Source organism: Tiliqua scincoides, chromosome 1 (genome assembly GCF_035046505.1).
Source record: "Tiliqua scincoides isolate rTilSci1 chromosome 1, rTilSci1.hap2, whole genome shotgun sequence".
Classification (NCBI taxonomy): Eukaryota; Metazoa; Chordata; class Lepidosauria; order Squamata; family Scincidae; genus Tiliqua; species Tiliqua scincoides.
Window position 1 is genome coordinate 295,811,006 of NC_089821.1, and position 21,433 is coordinate 295,832,438.

The 21,433-nt window shown below is 40.9% G+C and overlaps 1 protein-coding gene across 2 annotated transcripts in view; it reads right to left on the reverse strand.

Annotated features, from left to right (window-relative positions):
- Window positions 1-4,005: 4,005 nt before the first annotated feature.
- DICER1 (dicer 1, ribonuclease III) overlaps window positions 4,006-21,433 on the reverse strand; it is a 79,540-nt gene continuing 62,112 nt past the window's right edge. For both annotated transcript variants that reach the window (XM_066628631.1, XM_066628622.1), the window contains exons 24-29: window positions 20,297-20,452; window positions 10,944-11,826; window positions 10,557-10,825; window positions 9,400-9,562; window positions 9,240-9,315; window positions 4,006-8,818 (exon numbers count right to left, since the gene is read on the reverse strand). In XM_066628631.1, coding sequence (XP_066484728.1) covers window positions 8,653-8,818; window positions 9,240-9,315; window positions 9,400-9,562; window positions 10,557-10,825; window positions 10,944-11,826; window positions 20,297-20,452 — 1,713 coding nt within the window. In that variant the 3' untranslated portion in view covers window positions 4,006-8,652. The remainder of the gene's footprint in view (window positions 8,819-9,239; window positions 9,316-9,399; window positions 9,563-10,556; window positions 10,826-10,943; window positions 11,827-20,296; window positions 20,453-21,433) is intronic.

Here is a 21,433-nt window from a genome sequence, read left to right on the forward strand (position 1 = left end):
TGGGAGCCCTGCCAAAGGTCACGCAGGGCTCCCTGCACCCCCAGGGGGCTTGGGCAAGTGCACCAAGCCCCTGCAGCCCCCGAGTGGCGCGATCCTGGGGATCGTGCCACTGCTCCCCCCCGCCCCCGTAAAGACTTACTGTGGGATTCAAACTCCCTGAGATTTGAAAACCGCAGCCATAAGTTGACCTCCTGAAATAGCTGGTTGAAAACGGTGTCCCTCTGTATTTTTTCTCCCATTGCAGACCCAAATGAGCTCAGTATGGGGTCTCATGGTAAGTTTGAGGAATGGGGTGTAGCTCAGTGGAAAATCACCTGCTTTGCATACAGGTGCTCCAAAGCCAAAAAGGCCCTCAAGTCCATGTAGGCCTGTGAAATGCCCATGTCTGAAACTATGAGAAATCACTGCCAATCCGTGCAGGCAACAGCAAATGGACCATGATCAGACTAAGACAGCTTCATATGAGGTTTTGTGCATACTTGCCAACCGTAAAACAGGTAGTCAAGAATACTTGACTCTTGTATGATCCGCCTCCCCATACATTGAGACCTGATAATATGGCCTTACTCCATTACCCCAGCAATTTTCAACCTTTTTCATCTCATGGCACACTGAAAAGGCACTAAAATTGTCAAGGCACACTATCTGTTTTTTGACAATTGACAAGGCACATCATACTGCCAGTGGGTGTCTAACATCCCCCAATGGTCCTACTAATAAATGACCCTCCCCCAAACCCCCACAGCACACCTGCAGGCCATTCATGGCACACCAGTGTGCCATGGCACACTGGTTGAAAATCGCTGCATAATGTAATGCTTCTATTCTAAGTTTGGGTGGTTTATAGGTTTGTAATATAGGTTCATGACTAGCCCAGCCAGGTGGCCTGATGACAGGCAAATCAAGGGAGTAGCAGATTCAGGGTGCCCTTCACTTCTGCTGCCACCTCCTTCCAGCCTGTTTCAGATACAAGCCGCATCAATCTGCTTGGCAGGAAGTGGCTCATCCAGTTCCTTACCATGCTATATTATGTGGCTTTCACAAACCCAGAAATGTAATACTTTCAATCTTTTCATAGGGTCTGAGTAACACTTTTGTTACCAAAGGAGCTCCTTCACTTCAACGCTACCTTCAAATAAAACCAGAACTCACCACGGGTGTCACTAGGGGGCCAGGAGGGTGGACCACAGGGTGACACCTTGGAGGAGGAGCACCCCAGCAGCCAAAATTGTGGAAACCTTTGGGAAAATTTTTATATATGAATATCACCATCGTTATATATCATTAGAAAGGTTAATTAATGCAGAATGTAATGAAACAGTGTTGAATCTTCTGAATTCTGTCAATAGTCAAATAACCAGAAAAAAAGTGAATTTCCTTAACTCAAAACTGACCAATGAGACTGATTATTCTGAGAGCCAATGGTTATTATGACACAACAGGGAACCAATAAGGTGTAGAATGAGTCAGTTCCATGAACCAGAGCTAATAGCAGAACTCCTATTCAGCTGTGCGAGTGCCATGAAGATGGCCACTGATTTTTTTGTAGGTTACTCATTTGTTTGTCGTTGGTGTAATATATTTGTTATTACATTTATGAGGTTCATGGGGCTGACACCAATCCTAGTGATGCCACTGGAAGTCCTGAACATCTACATTTGTGGGAACTGTGCAATGGGGCGTTAGCTTTTTCCCCCACCGCCCTGGCAGAGGTGGCCCAAAGACATTCTTGAGCAGTATGCCCAGTTGCATCATTCTTTTGTATATATATGTATGGTTTGGCTTTTATGGATTAGGTTAAGGCTGAGGGCAGAGAGATGCAGGTGACTGTGACCATGGAAAACTAGGCCAAAGCAGGCAAGAAAATAATCAAATTCATAGGGGCAGAAGACTCTGTCAGGCCCCACTTAAACTGCAACCTATACTCCAAGCTCCAAGCCTGGTAAGAACCACTGGCTTTCCAGAACAGAGAAGCATGTGTGACTGTCAGAAATCTAAAGGGACGGTGAAAAGCAGGACAAAGTCCAAGGGTTGTGGTCTGTAGCAGGATATCTTATCAGTATTCCCAGAAGGCAAAGGTACAAGATGAGCCTGAGCTGGTTCACACCCAGGACAATACCTTCCAGCACTTAGGGCAGTACCTATCTACACCTACCATATGTCAAGACAATGTGCCTGTTAACATCCCATCTTCCTGCTATCAGTCCAAGGTGAAAAGATACCAAGCAAAAGACTATGACATCAGCATACTCTGTATGATGAAGTAAACAACACCACATTTAAGGATGACTCTCCCCACCACTGCATCAACATTACAAGGAAAAGGGCTCCAACTCATCCTCCTATTTCTCACGAGCATCAAAGCTACTGATTGCTGTAGCCCAGTGGTTCCCAAACTGTGAGCTTGTAGCTCCCCGGCGAGACATGGAATCCTAGCAAAAAACCCACTGACCTATACAATATATAGGATTGTAGCCCTAATGGAGAACCATAGCCATTGTCCCAGTAGGTCAATTGAAAGTTTGAGAACCATTGTTCTAGCAACCTTTTATGCTAGGTGAGCATGAATGACAGCGGATAGACTTCATTTATTGCTTGTTGTAAAGACTAAAACAGCCAGCTGTGTTAATGAACAATAGGTGTCTGCAAGTGCATGCTGTCTTCCAAGCTTTCCCAAGATCCTGCTTGATTTCCAAGTCTTCTGGGTTCATGGACTGATTACCCACTGATCTGTAGTAGTAGATATCACGTTCTATTTATCACATTGCTGAAGGGCATTAATGGCATACTGTAGCCTGTTCTCCATTGACATTAAAAAGCATATTTGTTTTGGCTCAAAGATATTCTTCATAAACATAATTGTCCTATAGTGCAATGACAGGAAATGGAAGTTTTATTCATCTCCAAACACAGGGGAAGTTTGTTGGTCTGCCCCTTAAGAACATAAGAACAGCCCTGCTGGATCAGGCCAAAGGCCCATCTAGTCCAGCCTCCTGTATCTCACAGCGGCCCACCAAATGCCTCAGGGAGCTCACAAGACAACAAGAGACTTGCATCCTGGTGCCCTCCCTTGCATCTGGCATTCTGAGGTATGTCATTCCTTCTGCAGCTCTCTCCATTCTCTGAAAATTGGCCAGTGAACACCACACTACAACATTAGCTGGGTCAGAAGATTTGTGGATCAAGGTCATTGCTTTGAAGTGCTGATCTGAGATTTGCTGCTTTAGTAATAAAAACCATAAATGAAAAATATTCCTTGGAGCTGGAAGGTGTTTGGGAGGGGCTGCTGTAGAATTACTCAACTTGGCCTTATAAATTGTTACAGCAAGGATCACTGTATATCCTTACCAACAAACCCCAATAAAAACATTAAAAATACTGGATTCACAAATTATTCAAAAGGCACAGTTGGAATTTTTCACTTTTGATATGGAATTTTATTTATTCAACATATCTGTTTTCATATACAGTCCTATCTCCTACATCAGACCATTAAGTGTAAAGCTTTCAAAGAATTGTTTCACTCAAAACTGAAGTGAACCCTGCTGGAGATAGAGCTACTACTGGGACTGCTATCAGGGCCTTCTTGCTGGTGGCTTTACAACTGTGGAATACTCTCCCAAGGAAGATCTGGTAGGCTTTTTCTTCTAATTTTTAGATGGGTTTTTAATATCCTTTTTCATTAATCTGTGTTATTGCTCTTTAAACTGTTTATGCATTTGGTTGATATCTATTCTCTTCCAATTTTGGGATAAAAATATTTTTATTTTATTCTGATTTGAGTGTATAGTAGTATAGAAAAGCAGGAGAAACATGAAATGATTCATATGACTTGGCATTGACTAGGACATGAGTTTTCAAACAGTCACCAACATTTCCCTGAGATTACCAAAATTTACAAAATTTCAGGCATTAATTGTACCACATATTCTGCTTTGTTGAAAACAGAAAAACAAATGAAATCTTATAAAAGTTTTTATGACAAAAAAAACACACAAACAAAAATGAACAGACCAAAACTTTATTGGAGATATATTCAGCTACAATTATTACAAAAATCTATTAAAGGTAATTGTGATCCATAAGGTGCAGACTGCAATTTCTGCAGCATGATTACAGTATGAATGAATTACATTTTATGTCCCTTAGACAGCTGCAGCATGTGATGGGAAATATTTTATTGTCCATCAAATTATGTTATTCATTCTACTTGATTTTAACCATCTTTAAAGTCAAACTATTTACAATTTTAAAAAGCCTGCAATTTTCAATGCTTGTTCAACTTCTGTGTTTCTTTATATGACTTGCTGCTGTAGTAAACTGAGTGCATCTACCGTATCAATTAAAACAGTCTGTGTATGTTAGCCCAATTAATGCAAACAAGTGTGGAAAAACCTATAAAAGGACTTGAGAGACAAAATAGATATTAAATATCGAGCTACTCTTGAAAGAAGTTGCAAGGAACTGATTTATATTCTACACTGGCCCCCATGGATACCTATTATCAGACTTCTGCTGGTGAAAACAGTTGAGTTTGAATTACATTTCATGATCTAAAGGTTAAGATTTTAAAGATAAAAATTTATAATATTAAACACACCTCCTCTTATTGAAAATGAAAGTGTTTGACATTAATAACTTAAAGTTGTCCCAAGTTTCAATCCTGTTTTTGTCATCACACATAACCAATTCCATTACATTCATTAAAGGAATGTAGGAGAACAGCTTATGGCTCAAATATGGTCAAATAACTTAAAGGCCATGACTTTGAGGCGATCGGTTTGTCAGCTACAGATGTGATCTTACATTTTATGGGACTGCTCCAAGTTCATCAGAGCCTGCACACAAGTTGACAGAAGTTGTACTAAATTCTGTTCTCTGTACTCAACCCCTCCTACATATTCTGTCAAATCCAAAGGATAAATTCAATTGACCTTTTTGCCTGTTCACAATTATTTACAGTAGGGTTCGGTGAGGAAAAAAGAGGAACAAAGAGGTCACTGTAAATCTCAGCAGTTTCACAAAATAGTAGATTATGGTCTAATCCCCCCCCCCCCCAACAAACCTGTGGGCAGGATCTAGAGAACCAGCAGTAAAATTCTGCTTGTGCAATGAACTACCTGGTTTCCTTCCCACTGCAGCCCCTTGGTGCCCTCCTCCTAAAGCCTCTCCTGTGGGTTGGACAAATGTCTGGAATGGCATGAGGGCTTGAAACTGAGGAGACACACTGAAAATTGGAGACAGCCCGCCCTTGTGCAAGGGAAACTGCCTTCTACTTGCACAAGGGTCTCTCTGGATTCCACCCAATAACACTTTTTAAAAACATAGGAAAATGTCTCAGACAGAACAAATGTCAGATGTGCAAGTTAAGTGACACGTTGCAGGCATTCCAAATATGTTTTTTTTTTAATTCAGTAAATCAGCAGCAAGGCCCAAACCACATTTTTCCTCTTAAGCATATTTCTCCTTGAAATGAGGTAAAGCATGGTACCAAGTGCAATGCTCATTTGTGCTACATGAACAGAACAGCACAAAACAAAGCTATAATAAAACTAAAAAATGCAGCATAGTTAGGAGGACTGTTTAAGAAGTACAGTATAACAGAAGAAAAAATAAATCCAAAACTAGGCTCATGCCAATCAACCCCTCCACTGCCTGCATGAGGAGTCTGTGTAGTTGATTTTGAAGACAGGCTTGCGACAGTTCGATTCCTCTCATGCACATAGCACGTCAAGGGATTCCAATCCCAATCTTCAAATGATCAGATTTAGGTCTAATAGCATACATTTTCTATTATCCCATTAGAATTAAAAAAGGGTAAAGCAGTTGCACAGCATGGAAACTAAATTTTGCATTCTAACAGCATTATGAATTTGAATAAAATTATACAGCAAAAAAGTTGTGGCATCAACACACACGCGTGCAGGCACACAATTAGCAGCAGGACCTACATTTACAATTGGCCCCTACTCAATATTTTCAGTTCATCAGCTTGATGCAACAGGACACTGAATACTTCTGATAGAGTAATAATTTTCTACTGCCATCAGGCTATGATCCAACTTCTCAAAACATATGAACATGAACTTTTTTAAAGTGTTAATGGTTGATTAACAGTCTTAAGTTGGTTTAGATTTTACTAATGGCATTTCACAAAAAAAAAACCTTGTACTTAACTGAAATAATACATGCCCTTTAGATTTGTATTACATGTTTTGAGTTTTAATAACTGATCTTTTGTCACATTAGCAACAATTATTTGCTAGAGGTGCAAAATTTAAACTTTGGGCTATTACTGTGGATTTAACAGTATGTTCATTTGTTAATTATCTATACAGCTTTATTGTTGCATGAAAAGAGCTTACGTGGCAATCCTCAATCCACTTATCACTGAAATTTAGTTGTAAGAATACTTACAAAGTTTCTCAAGTCACTGGAATATGGACTACAGTTAAAAGGTTGTTAACAGATGTTGCCCACAGTCCATAGGGGAGAACTCAACATACATAGCAAGACATTTCTTCAATGTGTTTGTGGTTACTGCTCAAACTGTTGAAAAGAACAGCCATTTTTTAAGCTAGAAAAGGCTTGCCTCTTCATCAGCAAGAGTGGGCTTGCTTTGTAGAAACAAAGAAACTTGGAGCGCCATATGCAGTCCCTTACATGACTGTTTGTTGGATCATGTCCTTTATCCCTTCCGTGATATTCTACTCTCATTGCAACTCAAGTCCCACACAAAGATTTCACTTCAATGTCATTACTAAAAAAATCTGAGCAAGAAATGTGTTAGAACTAAATTCTGCATTTCAGAGAAATATAACATCTCCTGCTATTAAAGTATACAACTTCTCTTTTAGAAAGGTAAGCCAGATGTTTTTCCTATAAATTTCAAATGCACATGTATGGGAAAGAGTCTTCAAAAGCAGAAAACACACTTTCTATTTGTAATTTAAACACATAAAATAGCATCAAGAGCAGACCACTGTGCTGGAAAACATTAAAAACTTTGCTCAGCTTTCTTAAACTTCAAGCATAATTAACGGGGCAAAATTGCAGCAAACCTCTACTGATATTGGTGGGAGTGCAAGACAGCCCACAGCTTTTTTTTTTTTTTTTAAAGGTAAATTAAGAGGTATTATAGTTACAGTGCAAAAATTAAAATTTCAAGCATAATACATACACATAGCACCAAAACAGAAAAAAACAATGCATGCAAAAGGGGAATAAGACACAAAAGAACAAAGAAGAACTGAGGTATTTAAGTGAAGGGTGCCTACAAATATCTAAAGAAACTTAGGCATAGCCTAAAAACGTATGCTTTCATATCAACTGAAACAATAATGAGCTAGTTACCCTACATCAAAGGACCTAAATCACAGATGTATCAAAAGTATGGCAGTTTCTCTCGCACAACAACTTCCATGGCATTTTAACAGCACAGCTTTGGTAGATGAAATATGCATGCAATTCTGAAAAGTACAGTAAGAAATTTATGTGGAAATCGCTTTTAAAGTTGTAAAGGTGCTCCATTTGTTAAATATGTATCCAATATAAAATCTGCAGCATATTTTAGGTGTGATATGTCAAAGGTTCTTTTTTGAAAGCAACAGTTTGCACTGTGCAATTAGCTGTTATTACAAAGTTCCATACTGGAAACAATGTCTGCAATCCACCAATATCTCCTGCACAAGCTCCTTGAAGCAAAAGAGGGTTCCACAAGAGTGACAGATTGTGCTCCGTCAAACTCTTATTTCTGTAACATTGGACATTAGTGGGAGACTTTTTTGTCTGCAATACCAAAAAAAATCTGTACTAACCAACCATTTCCTTGGAATTGTTAAAAACAACCTCACTACATATATATGAATAAGATTTCTATTACAGTCCTGTAATAAGTTAAGTCACAGCTAAATTATCATGTGGTACTGTTAATATGGACTTGTGTCATTGTAAAATGCATTCTAAAAATGAAGGGAATGTAAAACAGTTTGCTCCAAACAGGTCAGAAATAAAAAGTTGTATCAATGAGAGTTTATGTACTTTAAGGCAAGAACCTTTTGATGCAAGAATATGTGGCATCAATTTAATTCTATCAGACGCCAGACATTTCAATTAAAAACCTGTCCATAACAAATAAGTGCAATAATGATTGGGAATGCCATCTTAGTGCAAAGATGGCATGGAAAGAACGAGGACAATACTGGCACACTTATCCTTACACCAAATCATCCAGTACAGTTTATAAACTGCTTTGTGTGACTGGCACTAGTGCACAGATTTGAGGAATTTCAAGATCACTATATATATATATAAATCTAGTAACTGCGATAGGCATAAGCTCCCTGGCCTTTAATACTAAGCAAAGCTGTACTGACAAAGAAAATCAAAGATACCTGACAACATTTTGAACACTTGCTATATGTTATCATTAAAGCACTCTTGTGATTAAACAAAGCAGAAGTGAGGAAAGAAGACAAGATTGTGTTTGCGCAAAAAAAAAACCTAACTACAATTACTTCCAAAATTATGTATACATGTTAAATGCTGTTAGCTATTTTGTAATCAAACATTAGATGCTGTCTTCAATTTGTTCCTCTCAACATCATTTTAAAAATTTCTTTCTATTGTTTTTGTTTGTTTTAAAGAGGTGACTCAGCTGTTTGGAACCTGAGGTTGATTTGCTTTGAGGCTTCGTAGCGCTCTTCTTGCTGCTGCAGATTTGGCGATCCGATAGCTTCTTCCAACACCTTTAAACTTTCCTTTCCCTACAACTTCCACCGTTACTCTGACTTTTCCATCGTAGGTTCTTTCTGCAGGACTGCAATGGAGTAGAGTGGAGGGCAAAAGACAAGGAAGAACATAAAAAAATTAAAGATGCAAGTTACAGCAAAAATCATCAAAAGGGAATCAATTACAGAAAACAACCTTATTGATCTACAGCAGCACACAGTCCTGCATACCTTAAAGAATAATACATTATAACATCAACTTTTATAGATCTATGCATTTATAGATCAGATGCATGAAGTGAACAGAGAAGGTGCACAGGATACACACACATACTACAATGAGTGACGGGGAAGGGGGGGAATCAAAGTTCTCTTAAAATGAACCAAAACACGCACTTCTATAGACACTCTTATTCTGCAGTCTTTACCAAGATGAAAATAAAATACCACAAATAGACCAAATTATGACATCAAACATTTTATAGGAATACTCAACAGATGCACTCTTACCTAAATTTAGCGGTCTCTGGCTCCATTTCCAGCAGCTCTCGTACTGGGGAACGGGGTACATTTGCAGAGAATTTTTCTATGATAGAAAAGTTATATTTTTAACCCTTCTAGCAGCAAACTATGAATCACTGAACTTTGCTTCTGAGAGCTCTTATGTTACCTATTAATGGCCTCATCATTGGATAATACACTTGCCAAACCATTTCCAGAGACATTCCACTATCCATGTAAATAGCTCCAGCAAGAGACTCAAATATATCCCCCATGGCCTTTGGTACTTCTATGTCCTCTTCTTTTTCTTCATCCTCTTCAGATCTTCGGAGCTAAAAATTAAGAAAAAGTTGCCTTACAACTGTAGTTGCTAAGTGTAATTAAAAAAACAACAGCATAGTCCCTGCATAGTCACATTGACTATGGTGTTTCTTCCGGTCAGTGGACACAAACTTATGACTTGTTTTGAGTTAGTTAAGATTGGTGAAAACAAATGGATTCAGTTAAACTAAGTCAGTTTCTTAAGTATCTCAAAATGCATGTATGCAATCCAAGTTCAGAAAGATCACTTTAAAGTCACCGAGGTAGATATCCATGATGATATTTAGGAAATGAGGAAAGAATCCCAATTTCCTGCAATTACCTGGGCATACTACTTCTGTGCATGCACCAAGGAGTGTAAAGGAACGAAAAAGGGTCCCACTGAGCCCTAGGAGGAGATCCTCCAGCATGGGTTCTGCTCACAAAGAGCAAGATCATAACTAAAATGCCCTCATGTGGTCTAGCCATGTACAAAACTATGCTTATACTATTCAATAAGAGACCCTCCCCCCCCAAAAGTGCAAATATTGTAGCATTAAGGGTGGACTCAGAGTGAATTCAGATCCTTGAGAATCTTAGCTTTTTTTTTTAAAGCAAATTTCTAGCAGCTCCCCCTCCAAGCGTTGTAAATTTGCTCTATTTATATAATTTACACAAGCTATCAGTCTTTACTGCCACAGAAATTGTGTTGCCCAACTGCAGAATCTGAGATAGAATGAAGCAAACAAAGCCTTAGTTACAGAATAATTAAGAATATTCTGGAAGCAATGTACAGCATACAGCTACTTATATGTGCACAGATGAAACCAGAATTTAAAATGCAGCAAGGATCCAAATAACCAGTAGTTAATAGCTTTTTCTCCAGTAAAAAGAATCTACTGTTCTCGCTGGCTTGTGTTAAAAGGGTTTTTTGTTTAAAAATAATCTATATAATGCAAGGAAATGAGGTGACGCATGAAACAAAATTCAACACATACTGAAAAATTACTTTCCAATGTCACTAACCTCAGAATCCATTCCTTGCATTTCATTTTTTTCCATCTGAAACTGTACAAAATCATCAATAACGTGAAATAGCTCAGGAGAGACAGCTTTGAAGTATTTGTGGTAGTCATACTTTACAGCCAATGAGGCAAAGATGGTGTTGTTAACAAGAGCAGATCGCAGGTCTGTTAGAACTCCAGGAGAGTGCTGCCGTGGGTCTTCATAAAGGTGCTTGGTTATGAGGTAGTCCAAAATTGCGTCTCCCAGGAATTCTAACCGCTGGTAACAATCTTAACATACAAGGGAAGGAACACACAGCAATACAATTAACATTGCTCCCCAAACAATCTGCACTCTTTCATGTATGTAAGTTTAATGTAAAGAGGGAGTTTTTCACATGAGACTTACCAGTGATGGTGTTGTAATGATAAGAGGCATGAGTAAATGCCTGAAGTAGGTAAGCCTTGTTCTTAAAACTGTAGTTAATTTTCTTCTCAAAGTTTTCAAAGCCAGATATAAGATGATTTAAGGTTCTCTCAGCATCTGGATGATCAAACATACATCTTGGTGGAATTTTTAAACAGCCATATACCAGGTCTTTATACAGAGAAGACTCTTGATTGGTTAAAGAGGCAGAACTAGAGCTTGCTGAAGGATGCTTCTGTTGGCTGTTAAAATGGTCTCTGCAGGAATACAGAATACTGTCCCAATCAGTTTTTTTAATTATTGGAAGCACTTTTAGCCCCAGTGAACAGAGGAAAAGCTGAGCAGCTCTCTCACCACAGCTGGTCAGATAGCAGCCCAGAAGGGCTTCCACACAGTCCGCAATGCTTTTGTCAGCAATACACTGTTCTGTATGCAAGTCATAGGAGATGGACTGCTTTCCAGCATCAATGCCACAATTTTCCTCTGATGGATTCCAGAAACCTACTACAAAGTCATCCTCTTCAACAGCCTTGCTAGGGTCTAGGTAGCACATTGCATCCCAAGAGCTGTAGTCAAAATCATCAAAATCTGATGTAAAATGAACATTACTCAAAGATGATTTTTTGGGTGCTTTCCATTCATAACTGTTATCAGTGGGTGAAAAGGGAGAGAGAGATATTTTCTTCACAAACGCTCCTGAACCCATTAGCATATTATCTATGAATTTGATATGCTCCTGATCGTACTCCAAGAAGTCATCCTCAAAGTCAGCTTCCTCTTTGGGTACCCGCCACATCAAGTCTTCGTCGTCGTCATCATCGTAATCATCATCAAGTTTTCCATTAGACATCAAACCTTCCTTTGTCTGAAACGTGAAAATTAAACCATAACTCCTAAGGAAAACAGCAGTGGACAGTACAATAATTCCACCTTTAGTTTTATCTTTTAATTACACTTTAATTGCACAAGATTCATGTTGTCAAAGGATTTAAGGATCTAGTAATTTGGAAGAGACAATTTACAATACAAAATGAGGTAACTGTACTTAAAACTTTTCAGTGGCAAATACTTCCACTGAAATAGTTCTATCATCATGGACTACTGTAATTACTGTATATTATGCTTAATACTCAATACTATGCATTGTGCTTAAGCACTAAAATGGCAAGTTTTTTGCAATAGTAAACATAAAGAGAATACTTATAAACCCATTTATCTAGTACAGTGGTTCTCAAACTTTCAGGACCGGGACACACTTTTTAGAATGTGAATCTGTCGAGACCCATCAGAAGTGATGTTGTCACTGGAAATGACATCATCAAACAGGAAAACTTTTAACAATCCTAGGCCACAATTCTGCCCACACTTATCCAGGAGTAAGTCCCATTTACTATCATTGTTAAAAGCATATACAGGTTGAATCTCATTATTTGTGAGGGTTAGGTTGCCAGGACTCAATCGCAAAAATCGACTGAGTAGCCTGGAGTGGCCTGTTAAAAGTACAGATCTGTAACATTTTCCCAATGCAGTCACAAGCCATGGTAGCATCATGTCTAATATATTAAAAATAAGATACTGAAATGAATGGGGACCCACCTGAAATTGGCTCATGACCCACCTAGTGAGTCCTGACCCACAGTTTGAGAAACATTGGTCTAGTAGGGGTGCCCAAACCCCGGCCTTGGGGCCACTTGCGGCCCTTGAGGCCTCTCAATGCAGCCCTCAGGTAGCCCCCAGTCTCCAATGAGCCTCTGGCATTCCGGAGATTTGTTGGAGCCCACACTGGCCCGACGCAACCGCTCTCAGCGTGAGAGCGACTGTTTGACGTCTCGCATGAATTGTGGGATGAGGGCTTCCTCCACTGCTTGTTGTTTCACGTCTGTGATGCAGTAGCGGCAGCAAAGAAAAGGCCAGTCTTGCTTTGTGCAAGGCCTTTTATAGGCCTTGAGCTATTGCAAGACCTTCATTCATTCATATAAGTTCCATCTTGAATATATTCATTTATGTAAACTTATATAAATGTATTCAAATTTTAAATGTAAATTAGTTCTTTTTTTCTCCGGCCCCCGACACAGTGTCAGAGAGACCATGTGGTCCTCCTGCCAAAAACTTTGGACACCCCTTGTCTAGTATGAATGAAACTAGTAAAGAGAATTATATAGACACTGAATTGGTAACACTACAGGTTTAAGGAAGGCATTGGTTTAAATATATAAATTACATTTGAAAAAATCAGAATAGGAATACAGTAGCCCCCTCATATCCACGGTTTCACTTATTCACAGTTCACAAGTTCCCCCCAAAGACATATCTTTGTTCATCTGTCCCCAGTTCTCCCCATTTGCAGCCCTCCTGCACTGTCTTCTGTGCTGCTGGCTGGGCATCTTTACTGTGGCCCTCCAGCATGCTCCCTTCCTACTATCCTAAGCATGCTTACTTGAATGCTTTGCAGCAACATGTTAAGTGAGTTTGCTACTATCCACAGTTTGGGTACCTGCAGCGGCAGTGGAAACGTATTCCCTGTGGATACAGGGAAGATGACTTGATATTTTAATCAATGTAGATAACATTTCTTATTATGTTCTGCCAAAATATTATGTTCAGTTATGATTATGGACAAGAACTATTATTATATTCAAATCTACAAAGTAACCCAAACTAAAAGAGAAATACCCATAAGTAGAATTAAGTCACATCTGCACAATAAACTCCCCCCTACTATTATTCATTCTTGCTCTCAAACCAGGGCAAGAAAATTATATATTGGGACCAGGGCCAGCTCAAAGCCTGAAGACCTGCTGCCCCCTATACCAGGGTCGGCAACCTTAAACATTCAAAGAGCCATTTGGACCCGTTTTCCGGAGGAAAAAAAACCTCAAGAGCCACAAAACCCTTTTGACATCTAAAATGAAGATAATACTACATATATAGTTTTTTTGTTTTTTTTTACCTTTATGCTCTTATAGGTCCCATTTTTATAATGTAGCCCCCTCTTGTAGCTTTTAGTTAGTTTTGTCATACATTCTTGTCCTGTGTTTTCAGACACCTGGTCCTCTATGGTGTTTTGCCTGATTCCAAGGCCATTCTCTGCCTGGAGAATTATGCCCACTTTAAGCAAATTAGCTCCCCTTCTTTCCCCTAACAAACGACCCTGGTTCTGCCCTGTAGTCCTGCTGGACCCCACCTCCAGGGTAGCTCGACTGTTCAAACTGCAGAGGTCCTCTCTCCTGCCAGCAGCCTCCCACCACTACAGCAGCCCCTTGGTCCTCAGCAGGTCTTGGGAACAGCAGCCACACCAAACTCCAGTGTCTCCAGCAGTTAGTCACAAAGTCAGTCAGAGTATCCAGGGCAGAGTCCAAAGTCAATAAGCCAAGTCACAGTCCAAGATCGGATTCCAAAGTAAATCAGTCAGAGTATTCAAGTCAAAGTCAATAAGCCCAGTCAGTCTCCTCTCCAACCTGCACTCCTTCTACAACCCACACCCCCTTCCTCAGCTGCCCATTATATCCCTGAGGGCCCTATTGCCTTCAAGTGGCTGCAGCTGTGCAGCACACTCTGCTGGATGCCCAGGCCTTACCCTTAAAGGGGCCACTGCTGACACCACATCTACCTCCTCACCAGATCTTCCAGGATTCCAATACATATGGCGGTTATTATTATTAACAGTATTTATATACCGCTTTTCAACTAAAAGTTCACAAAGCGGTTTACAGAGAAAAATCAAATAACTAAATGGCTCCCTGTCCCAAAAGGGCTCACAACCTAAAAAGATGCAAAAAGAACACCAGCAGACAGCCACTAGAACAGACAGTGCTGGGGTGAGGTGGGCCAGTTACTCTCCCCCTGCTAAAAAAAGGAGCACCCACTTGAAAAAGTGCCTCTTACCCAATTAGCAAGGGTTATGACATCTGCTTATTTTACATGGATACTAAAGAACTCCCCCCACCTTCCAGAGGCACCCTGATGGAAGGAAAAAGGACACAGACTCCAGAGGTGGGGAAGAGAAGAAGGGGGGGCAGCCACAGGCCAGCTTCTGCCCTGCCTGCCTGCCCTCCCTCACTCAGGCTGCAACCCTCTCCACACTATCCTGGGAGTAAGCCCCATTGGCTACAATGGGACTTCTGAGCAGACAAGTTGGTTGGAGCTCTCAGGTTGCAGTCCTCTCCACACTTTCCTGGGAGGAAGCCTCACTGACTACTTGTGAGTAGACCGGCATAGGAGGGGGCTGAGGTTGCAGCCCACACCTTCCTGGGAGGAAGCCCCATGACTACAGCAGGGCTTACTTGTGAGTAGACCTACACAGGAGGAGGCTGAGGCTACAGCCCTCCACACCTTCCTGGGAGTAGCCCAGGGACTACATCGGGGCTTACTCTTGAACAGACCTGCGCGGGCTCCCACTCACCCGTCCTTGCGCTCGGCCTTGAGCAGGCTTCAAGGCTGCCATTCCAGGCACCCTTTCCTGGGAGTAAACTTCATCCATTGTAATGGGGCTTACTACTGAGTAGACACACAGGATGTCTCCTCTGCTGTGGAAGAAAAGCCTCTCCTTGCACTGAGAGGGGACCTGATCAGGGAAAGGCGGGTTGCAAGGGCCTGCAATGGCTGAGGAGGAGGGCAGCTCAGGATTGGCTGGTGGTCAGCCAGTGAAGGGCCCTGAGCCATTCCAACAGAAAAAGCCAGGAGCCTGCTGGATGCTGACTGGCTGAGCCTGCTGGAGAGTTGGGGAAGGGAAAAACAGGGAGCTTAAGCCTACAAAGTGGGCAAAATTGAAAAGGGAAACCAATTTCAATTTGCTGGGCAGGTGGGGGTGAAGGGAGAGGAGGGCAGTGAGCTCAGGGGGCGGAGGGAAGCAGCCTGCCCTCCCAACATAGGTGCCTCCTGTTAACCCCTTTGCCACTTTCACCGGGAGGAGACGCAGCAGACAGCTGAAAGAGCCACATGCGGCTCTAGAGCCACAGGTTGCCAACCCCTGCCCTATAACTAAAGGTATGCCTGCCTCTGCTCTCCACTCTCCAATGCCCTAGCTCAGCACCCTCCTCTCCGTCACATTTCTTCCACTCTGTCCCCTTCTGTCTTTTCCAACCCAGAGAATTGAAGCAGAAGTAAGGCAGTGGAGGCAGGTAGGCAGACAGAGTTTGTTTCCCCCACCATTCTGCTGTTGTAGGCAACCATATTGGTTGGCTTCATGAATGGGTTAGTCCTGATTATCCTTCTTCATGAATGGAATAGTTCTGATTGGGACTTCCAACAAACTTTTTATAACATCTCTCATCAAAGGCTTCCAAAAAAACATAGAAATCAGTCATAGAGGTCTTCTTTCAGAGTGGTAACTTGCTTTAAAAAACACCGCAAGTGTAAATGGATGGTTCTTGCAACAGAGAGCAAGAATGGAGGATTGGACTATCTGCTTCTTGATAGGATCAAGAGATGCATGCTTGGACTCAAAGAATTAAGTAATTATTTCTATTAGCTCAACACTGCTTTGAGCATCTGTTTTGCAAGCTGCCCTCCTTTTACATCACAAGGCAAATTCGATTTGAAACAGAAAAGAGTTTCAAGAAACAAATTTGTGATATGACATAGAATTTTGTTGCTGAAATCAAATAACTCGCTGAGTGTGCAAGTGAGATTCAGATGCATTTACACAATACTTGATGTTTTACTCTGTAATAAGTATTCCACTACAACAACGTAAGTTGTCTTTTGGTGTGCCCTCTGGTGGTTTTATATTCAAAGTATAAATTTCAAAAAAGATGAGTTCAAAGAAGACATGCTGTAATTTTAATTTTTTGTGGAGAAATAATTATAAAAAGCATGCTATTCAGTCTTGAACGACTCATGAAGTGGAAAAGTCTAAAATGTTTCCAGCAACAATAAATATTAATAGCAATAGTCATGTTGGCAACCTTCAGTCTCGAAAGACTATGGTATCGCGCTCTGAATGGTGGTTCTGGAACAGCGTCTAGTGTGGCTGAAAAGGCCGATTCGGGAGTGACAATCCCTTCCACACAGGGAGCAAGTGCAGTCTGTCCCTGGTCTGTCTCCCTGGCTATGGGCCTTCCTTCCTTGCCTCTTTGCCTCAGACCGTTGGCCAAGTGTCTCTTCAAACTGGGAAAGGCCATGCTGCACAGCCTGACTCCTAGCGGGCCGCTCAGAGGCCAGGGTTTCCCACCCGTTGAGGTCCACTCCTAAGGCCTTCAGATCCCTCTTGCAGATGTCAATAGTCAATCTTTCTACAGCAATAGTCAATCTTTCTACAAATCAACATTCTTTACCAGCATGTTGAACAACTCACTATTAATACAAGAAGCTAGGGCATTGAAAACAATTTGAACAACTGGTTTCAGGGGAAAAAACTGCTATGAAAGGGTCTCACAACGCAAAATCATTCACTTGCAGCAATGAATTTTATCAAGCCGAACAAATATCAGGGTAGCAGCCAGAGCACAAAGTTTACAGAAGCCACCTGACCTGACTCTCTTCCTCCCTATCAAAGCCTCTAATCCTCCCCCAAAACTCCATGGAGGACCTTCATCTGTGAGATAGCATGTGGCTTGGAGCAAGGGAGGAATATTCAGCAGGTGGGAGGGAACTGCAAGCAGATACAAAAACTACTTGTGGCTCTCCTCTGAAGTTCTGTCTCCTTTCTGCTGGCTTTTGGGGAGAGGACATAGCATTGAGGATTTCAATGAGGAAGTACGATGAGGAAGTTGACTTCTGTAACTAACTTCTGTGAGCCCTGTGGATGGTACAATTAGCTCACAATACAAGATTTCAAAGCTTTTGACTACATACAAAGGATGCAACAAATATGTCAGTTAACAAACCTGATCCAAAACGTCATTAAAACCACATCCCATCCTGAAAGTGGCACAATCAGAACCACCAATCACAATATTACTGAAATACCAACCCCTTGCTTATATTATTACTCCAAATATGCAAAAGTGGACAAAGCTGAGAATCTGGGGGTAGGACAGTGGAGAACTCCAGAATCTAGAATAAAGTAGCAATATGGATAGATCGGCTGGTTCAGATTAGTAGATTTAGCAATTTCATTTACATGTCCTAGGATCATGTTCTCTCACAAAGAAAGTTATGTGTGAGAAAGATATATAAAAGTGCGTGTATACTCAGTTTGACTTTCCCTTTCCTCCACAGTCAGGGAATTAAAGGGCAGATCCTCTCCTGGATTAGGAATTGGTTGAGGTCCAGGAAGCAGAGAGTGGGTATCAATGGGTAATTTTCACAATGGAGAGAGGTGAAAAGCAGTGTGCCCCAAGGATCTGTCCTGGGACTGGTGCTTTTCAACCTCTTCATAAATGACCTGGAGACAGGGTTGAGTAGCAAGGTGGCCAAGTCTGCAGATGAAACCAAACTTTTCTGAGTGCTGGAGACCAGAAGAGATTGTGAAGAGCTCCAGAAAGATCTCTCTAAACTGGGAGACTGGGCAGCAAAATGGCAGATGCATTTCAATGTAAGTGAAAAGTCATGCACATTGGGGCAAAGAATCAAAACTTTACATATAGGCTAATGAGTTCTGAGCTGTCTGAGACAGATCAGGAGAGAGATCTTGGGGCGGTGGTGGACAGGTCGATGAAAGTGTCGATCCAATGTGCAGCGGCAGTGAAGAGGGTTAATTTCATGCTTGCGATCATTAGGAAAGGCATTGGGAATAAGACATAATATTGTAATGCTGTTGTACAAATCGATGGTAAGGCCACACCTGGGGTATTGTGTCCAGTTCTGGTCGCCACATCTCAAAAAGGAGATAGTGGAGATGGAAAAGGTGCAAAAGAGAGCAACCAAAATGATTACTGGGTTGGGGCACCTTCCCTATGAGGAAAGGTTAAAACGTTTGGGCCTCTTCAGTCTAGAAAAGAGGCGCTGAGGGGGGACATGATTGAGTCATACAAAATCACGCAGGGGATGGTCACAGTGGATAGAGAGGCACTCTTTTCCCTCTCACATAACACCAGAACCAGGGGACATCCATGAAAGTTGAGTGTTAGGAGAGTTAGGACAGATAGAAAAAAACATTTCTTTACCCAGCCTGTAATTAGTTTGTGGAACTCTTTGCCACAAGAAATAGTTATGGCATCTTGCCTGGATGCCTTTAAGAGGGAATTGGACAAATTTCTGGAGGAAAAATTCATTACGGGTTACAAGTCATAGTAGGTATGTGTAAGCTCTTGGTTTTAGAGGCAGGCCGCCTCTGAATGCCAGATTCAGGGGAGGGCACTGGGACACAGGTTGTGTCTGTTGTCTTGTGTGCTCCCTGGGACATTTGGTGGGCCACTGTGAGATACAGGAAGCTGGACTAGATGGGCCCTTGGCCTAATCCAGCGGGGCTCTTCTTTTGTTCTTAAAATTGATGGCTGAAATCTAATTAGTCATGTGTATATTTGTATGAATGGATATCCAAACCACGTTTTCCCATCACAGCTTGCTCCTGAACCTCACTATGTCATGTAGAGGATCACCTGGCAAACATTTGAACTCACCATGAATGACAGTTCCATAGAAAAGATTTCATAACTAGTAATGGTAAAGTACTACAAAGCTATTTTCATGCCTTGGCAGCAACCAAACATGACTTTACTCACCTCTAAGTGGCATAATCGACCAACCTACCTCAGTCAAATTTCCTAAGCTACTTTCTTCACAGAACATTGTCTCTTTGGTACTGAGTCAAACCTTAGCCTCGCATACCAGAAGTGTATTGCCTTCCCAATATTTTAGAAGGACATGTTTTGTTCTTATTTAATATCACCACAACTGCATGGGGGAAAAAATCTCAAAAGAGAACCCTGCAATGACATTCACTAAGAGCTGCATGCATGTGCTCCACAAACCTTTTACTCTGATGCTATTGATTTCTGGGACACATGAAGCTAGGGGAACTGAATATCGCAGTCTTCAGTTTCAAGACGGTTGGTTACCAACGAACCCCATGGTAAAAAGGCACCTGCTGCTATGCAGATCAAAAATAATTTTTTTTAATGACTACTGATCTTCATTCGAAGACTTAAGGATGAATGTTCTTGAGGGACAATGTGAGCTTTCATAACAGTATTCCAAGAAAAACAGGTAGGACATTTCATTGCAAGTAGTTCTTCAATTTTATTACTGAATCATTATCCACAAATTGCCCTTCATAAGTCCTTTAACAGCAGTTTCCTCCCTATTTTTATTAATTACTGAAATGTTTTAAAAGAAGCCAAACAGAAAGATATAGTAGCCAATATTTTGCTGAAGTATGATAAAAAACAAAGCCCCTATTTTCCTTTGTAATGGAGACATTTAATTTCAAATGTATTTCAACAAAAGCTTACCATTTCATCTTTTTCCCATTTGTCTGTGTTGCTCTTGTCTTGGTTTACTGTGTAGCCAGGAGGAAGCCAATTGACAGGTGGATCAAAAATAGACACCACCATACGACTAGGAAGCCCTTTCTTTTTTCCAAGACGATACAAATTACAATTGCTGACCTTTAAGAAAAAGTATTTTTTAATCAATCTATAAATATTCAAATATCTGAGAATGCAAAACAAATTTATAGCAAAATTTGACCCCTTTATACTATAGCAATTTGAAAATATGAGCCAACAACTTTTATTCCATGCTTAAATTATAATCAGATACAGGTTGAATGCAGGATTTATGCAGAAATGTTTTATAATTCATGGGCAGAAGTGCTCCCAAGTTATGGTCAAAACAACAGAAAGAAAAGCAGAAAAAAAGCACACCAGCAAGAAGGGTCACAAATGGCTTGCAATGGGAATCCATACAAGGGCCATTAATCCTAACCTGAGTCACCCAAGAACTCAAGTCTTGTACTGTAATTCTAAGATATAAAAATTACAATAAAATGTTGTGATGAGGAATTCACACACCAGTGTGAATTACTAAAGAGCACATGGTTCAGTGGCAAAATATTTAAAAGTCGAATCTTACTGGCCTGATAAGAATATGGAGTGATAACTGCAGATTTCAACCTCTACGTAGTATCTTTTACATAGAACTGAGTTCTCCTGAAATCAATTAGTACAAAATTATCAGGCTTATCACTGAACCTAACGGAACATATACAGGTCCATCCTCCATATTCACAGATTTGGGACTTGCGGTTTTAACTAACCATGGGTTCTGAACCCGTAGGGGAGGGCAGGACCTGAGCTCTCAGATGCAACTGGTGGTGTTCTCCAGTTGTATCTGGGAGCCCTTCTATAGGACTCTGAAGGAGCTGGAAAGGCACGTCTGGTTGTTTTAAAAAAAACCGTACCTCCAAGGCCTTTCTTAGCTGTGGGGGCTCGGGAATTGATCCCCCACTGATACCGAGGTCCAAATGTACTTTCACACTTTACAAGAGAGAATTTGAAAACATAATGAGACAATCACTCTATAGCTCCATCAGATACCTTGGATCTCAACTTTTAATTCATCTTCATCTTTTTAGATTATGAACCATT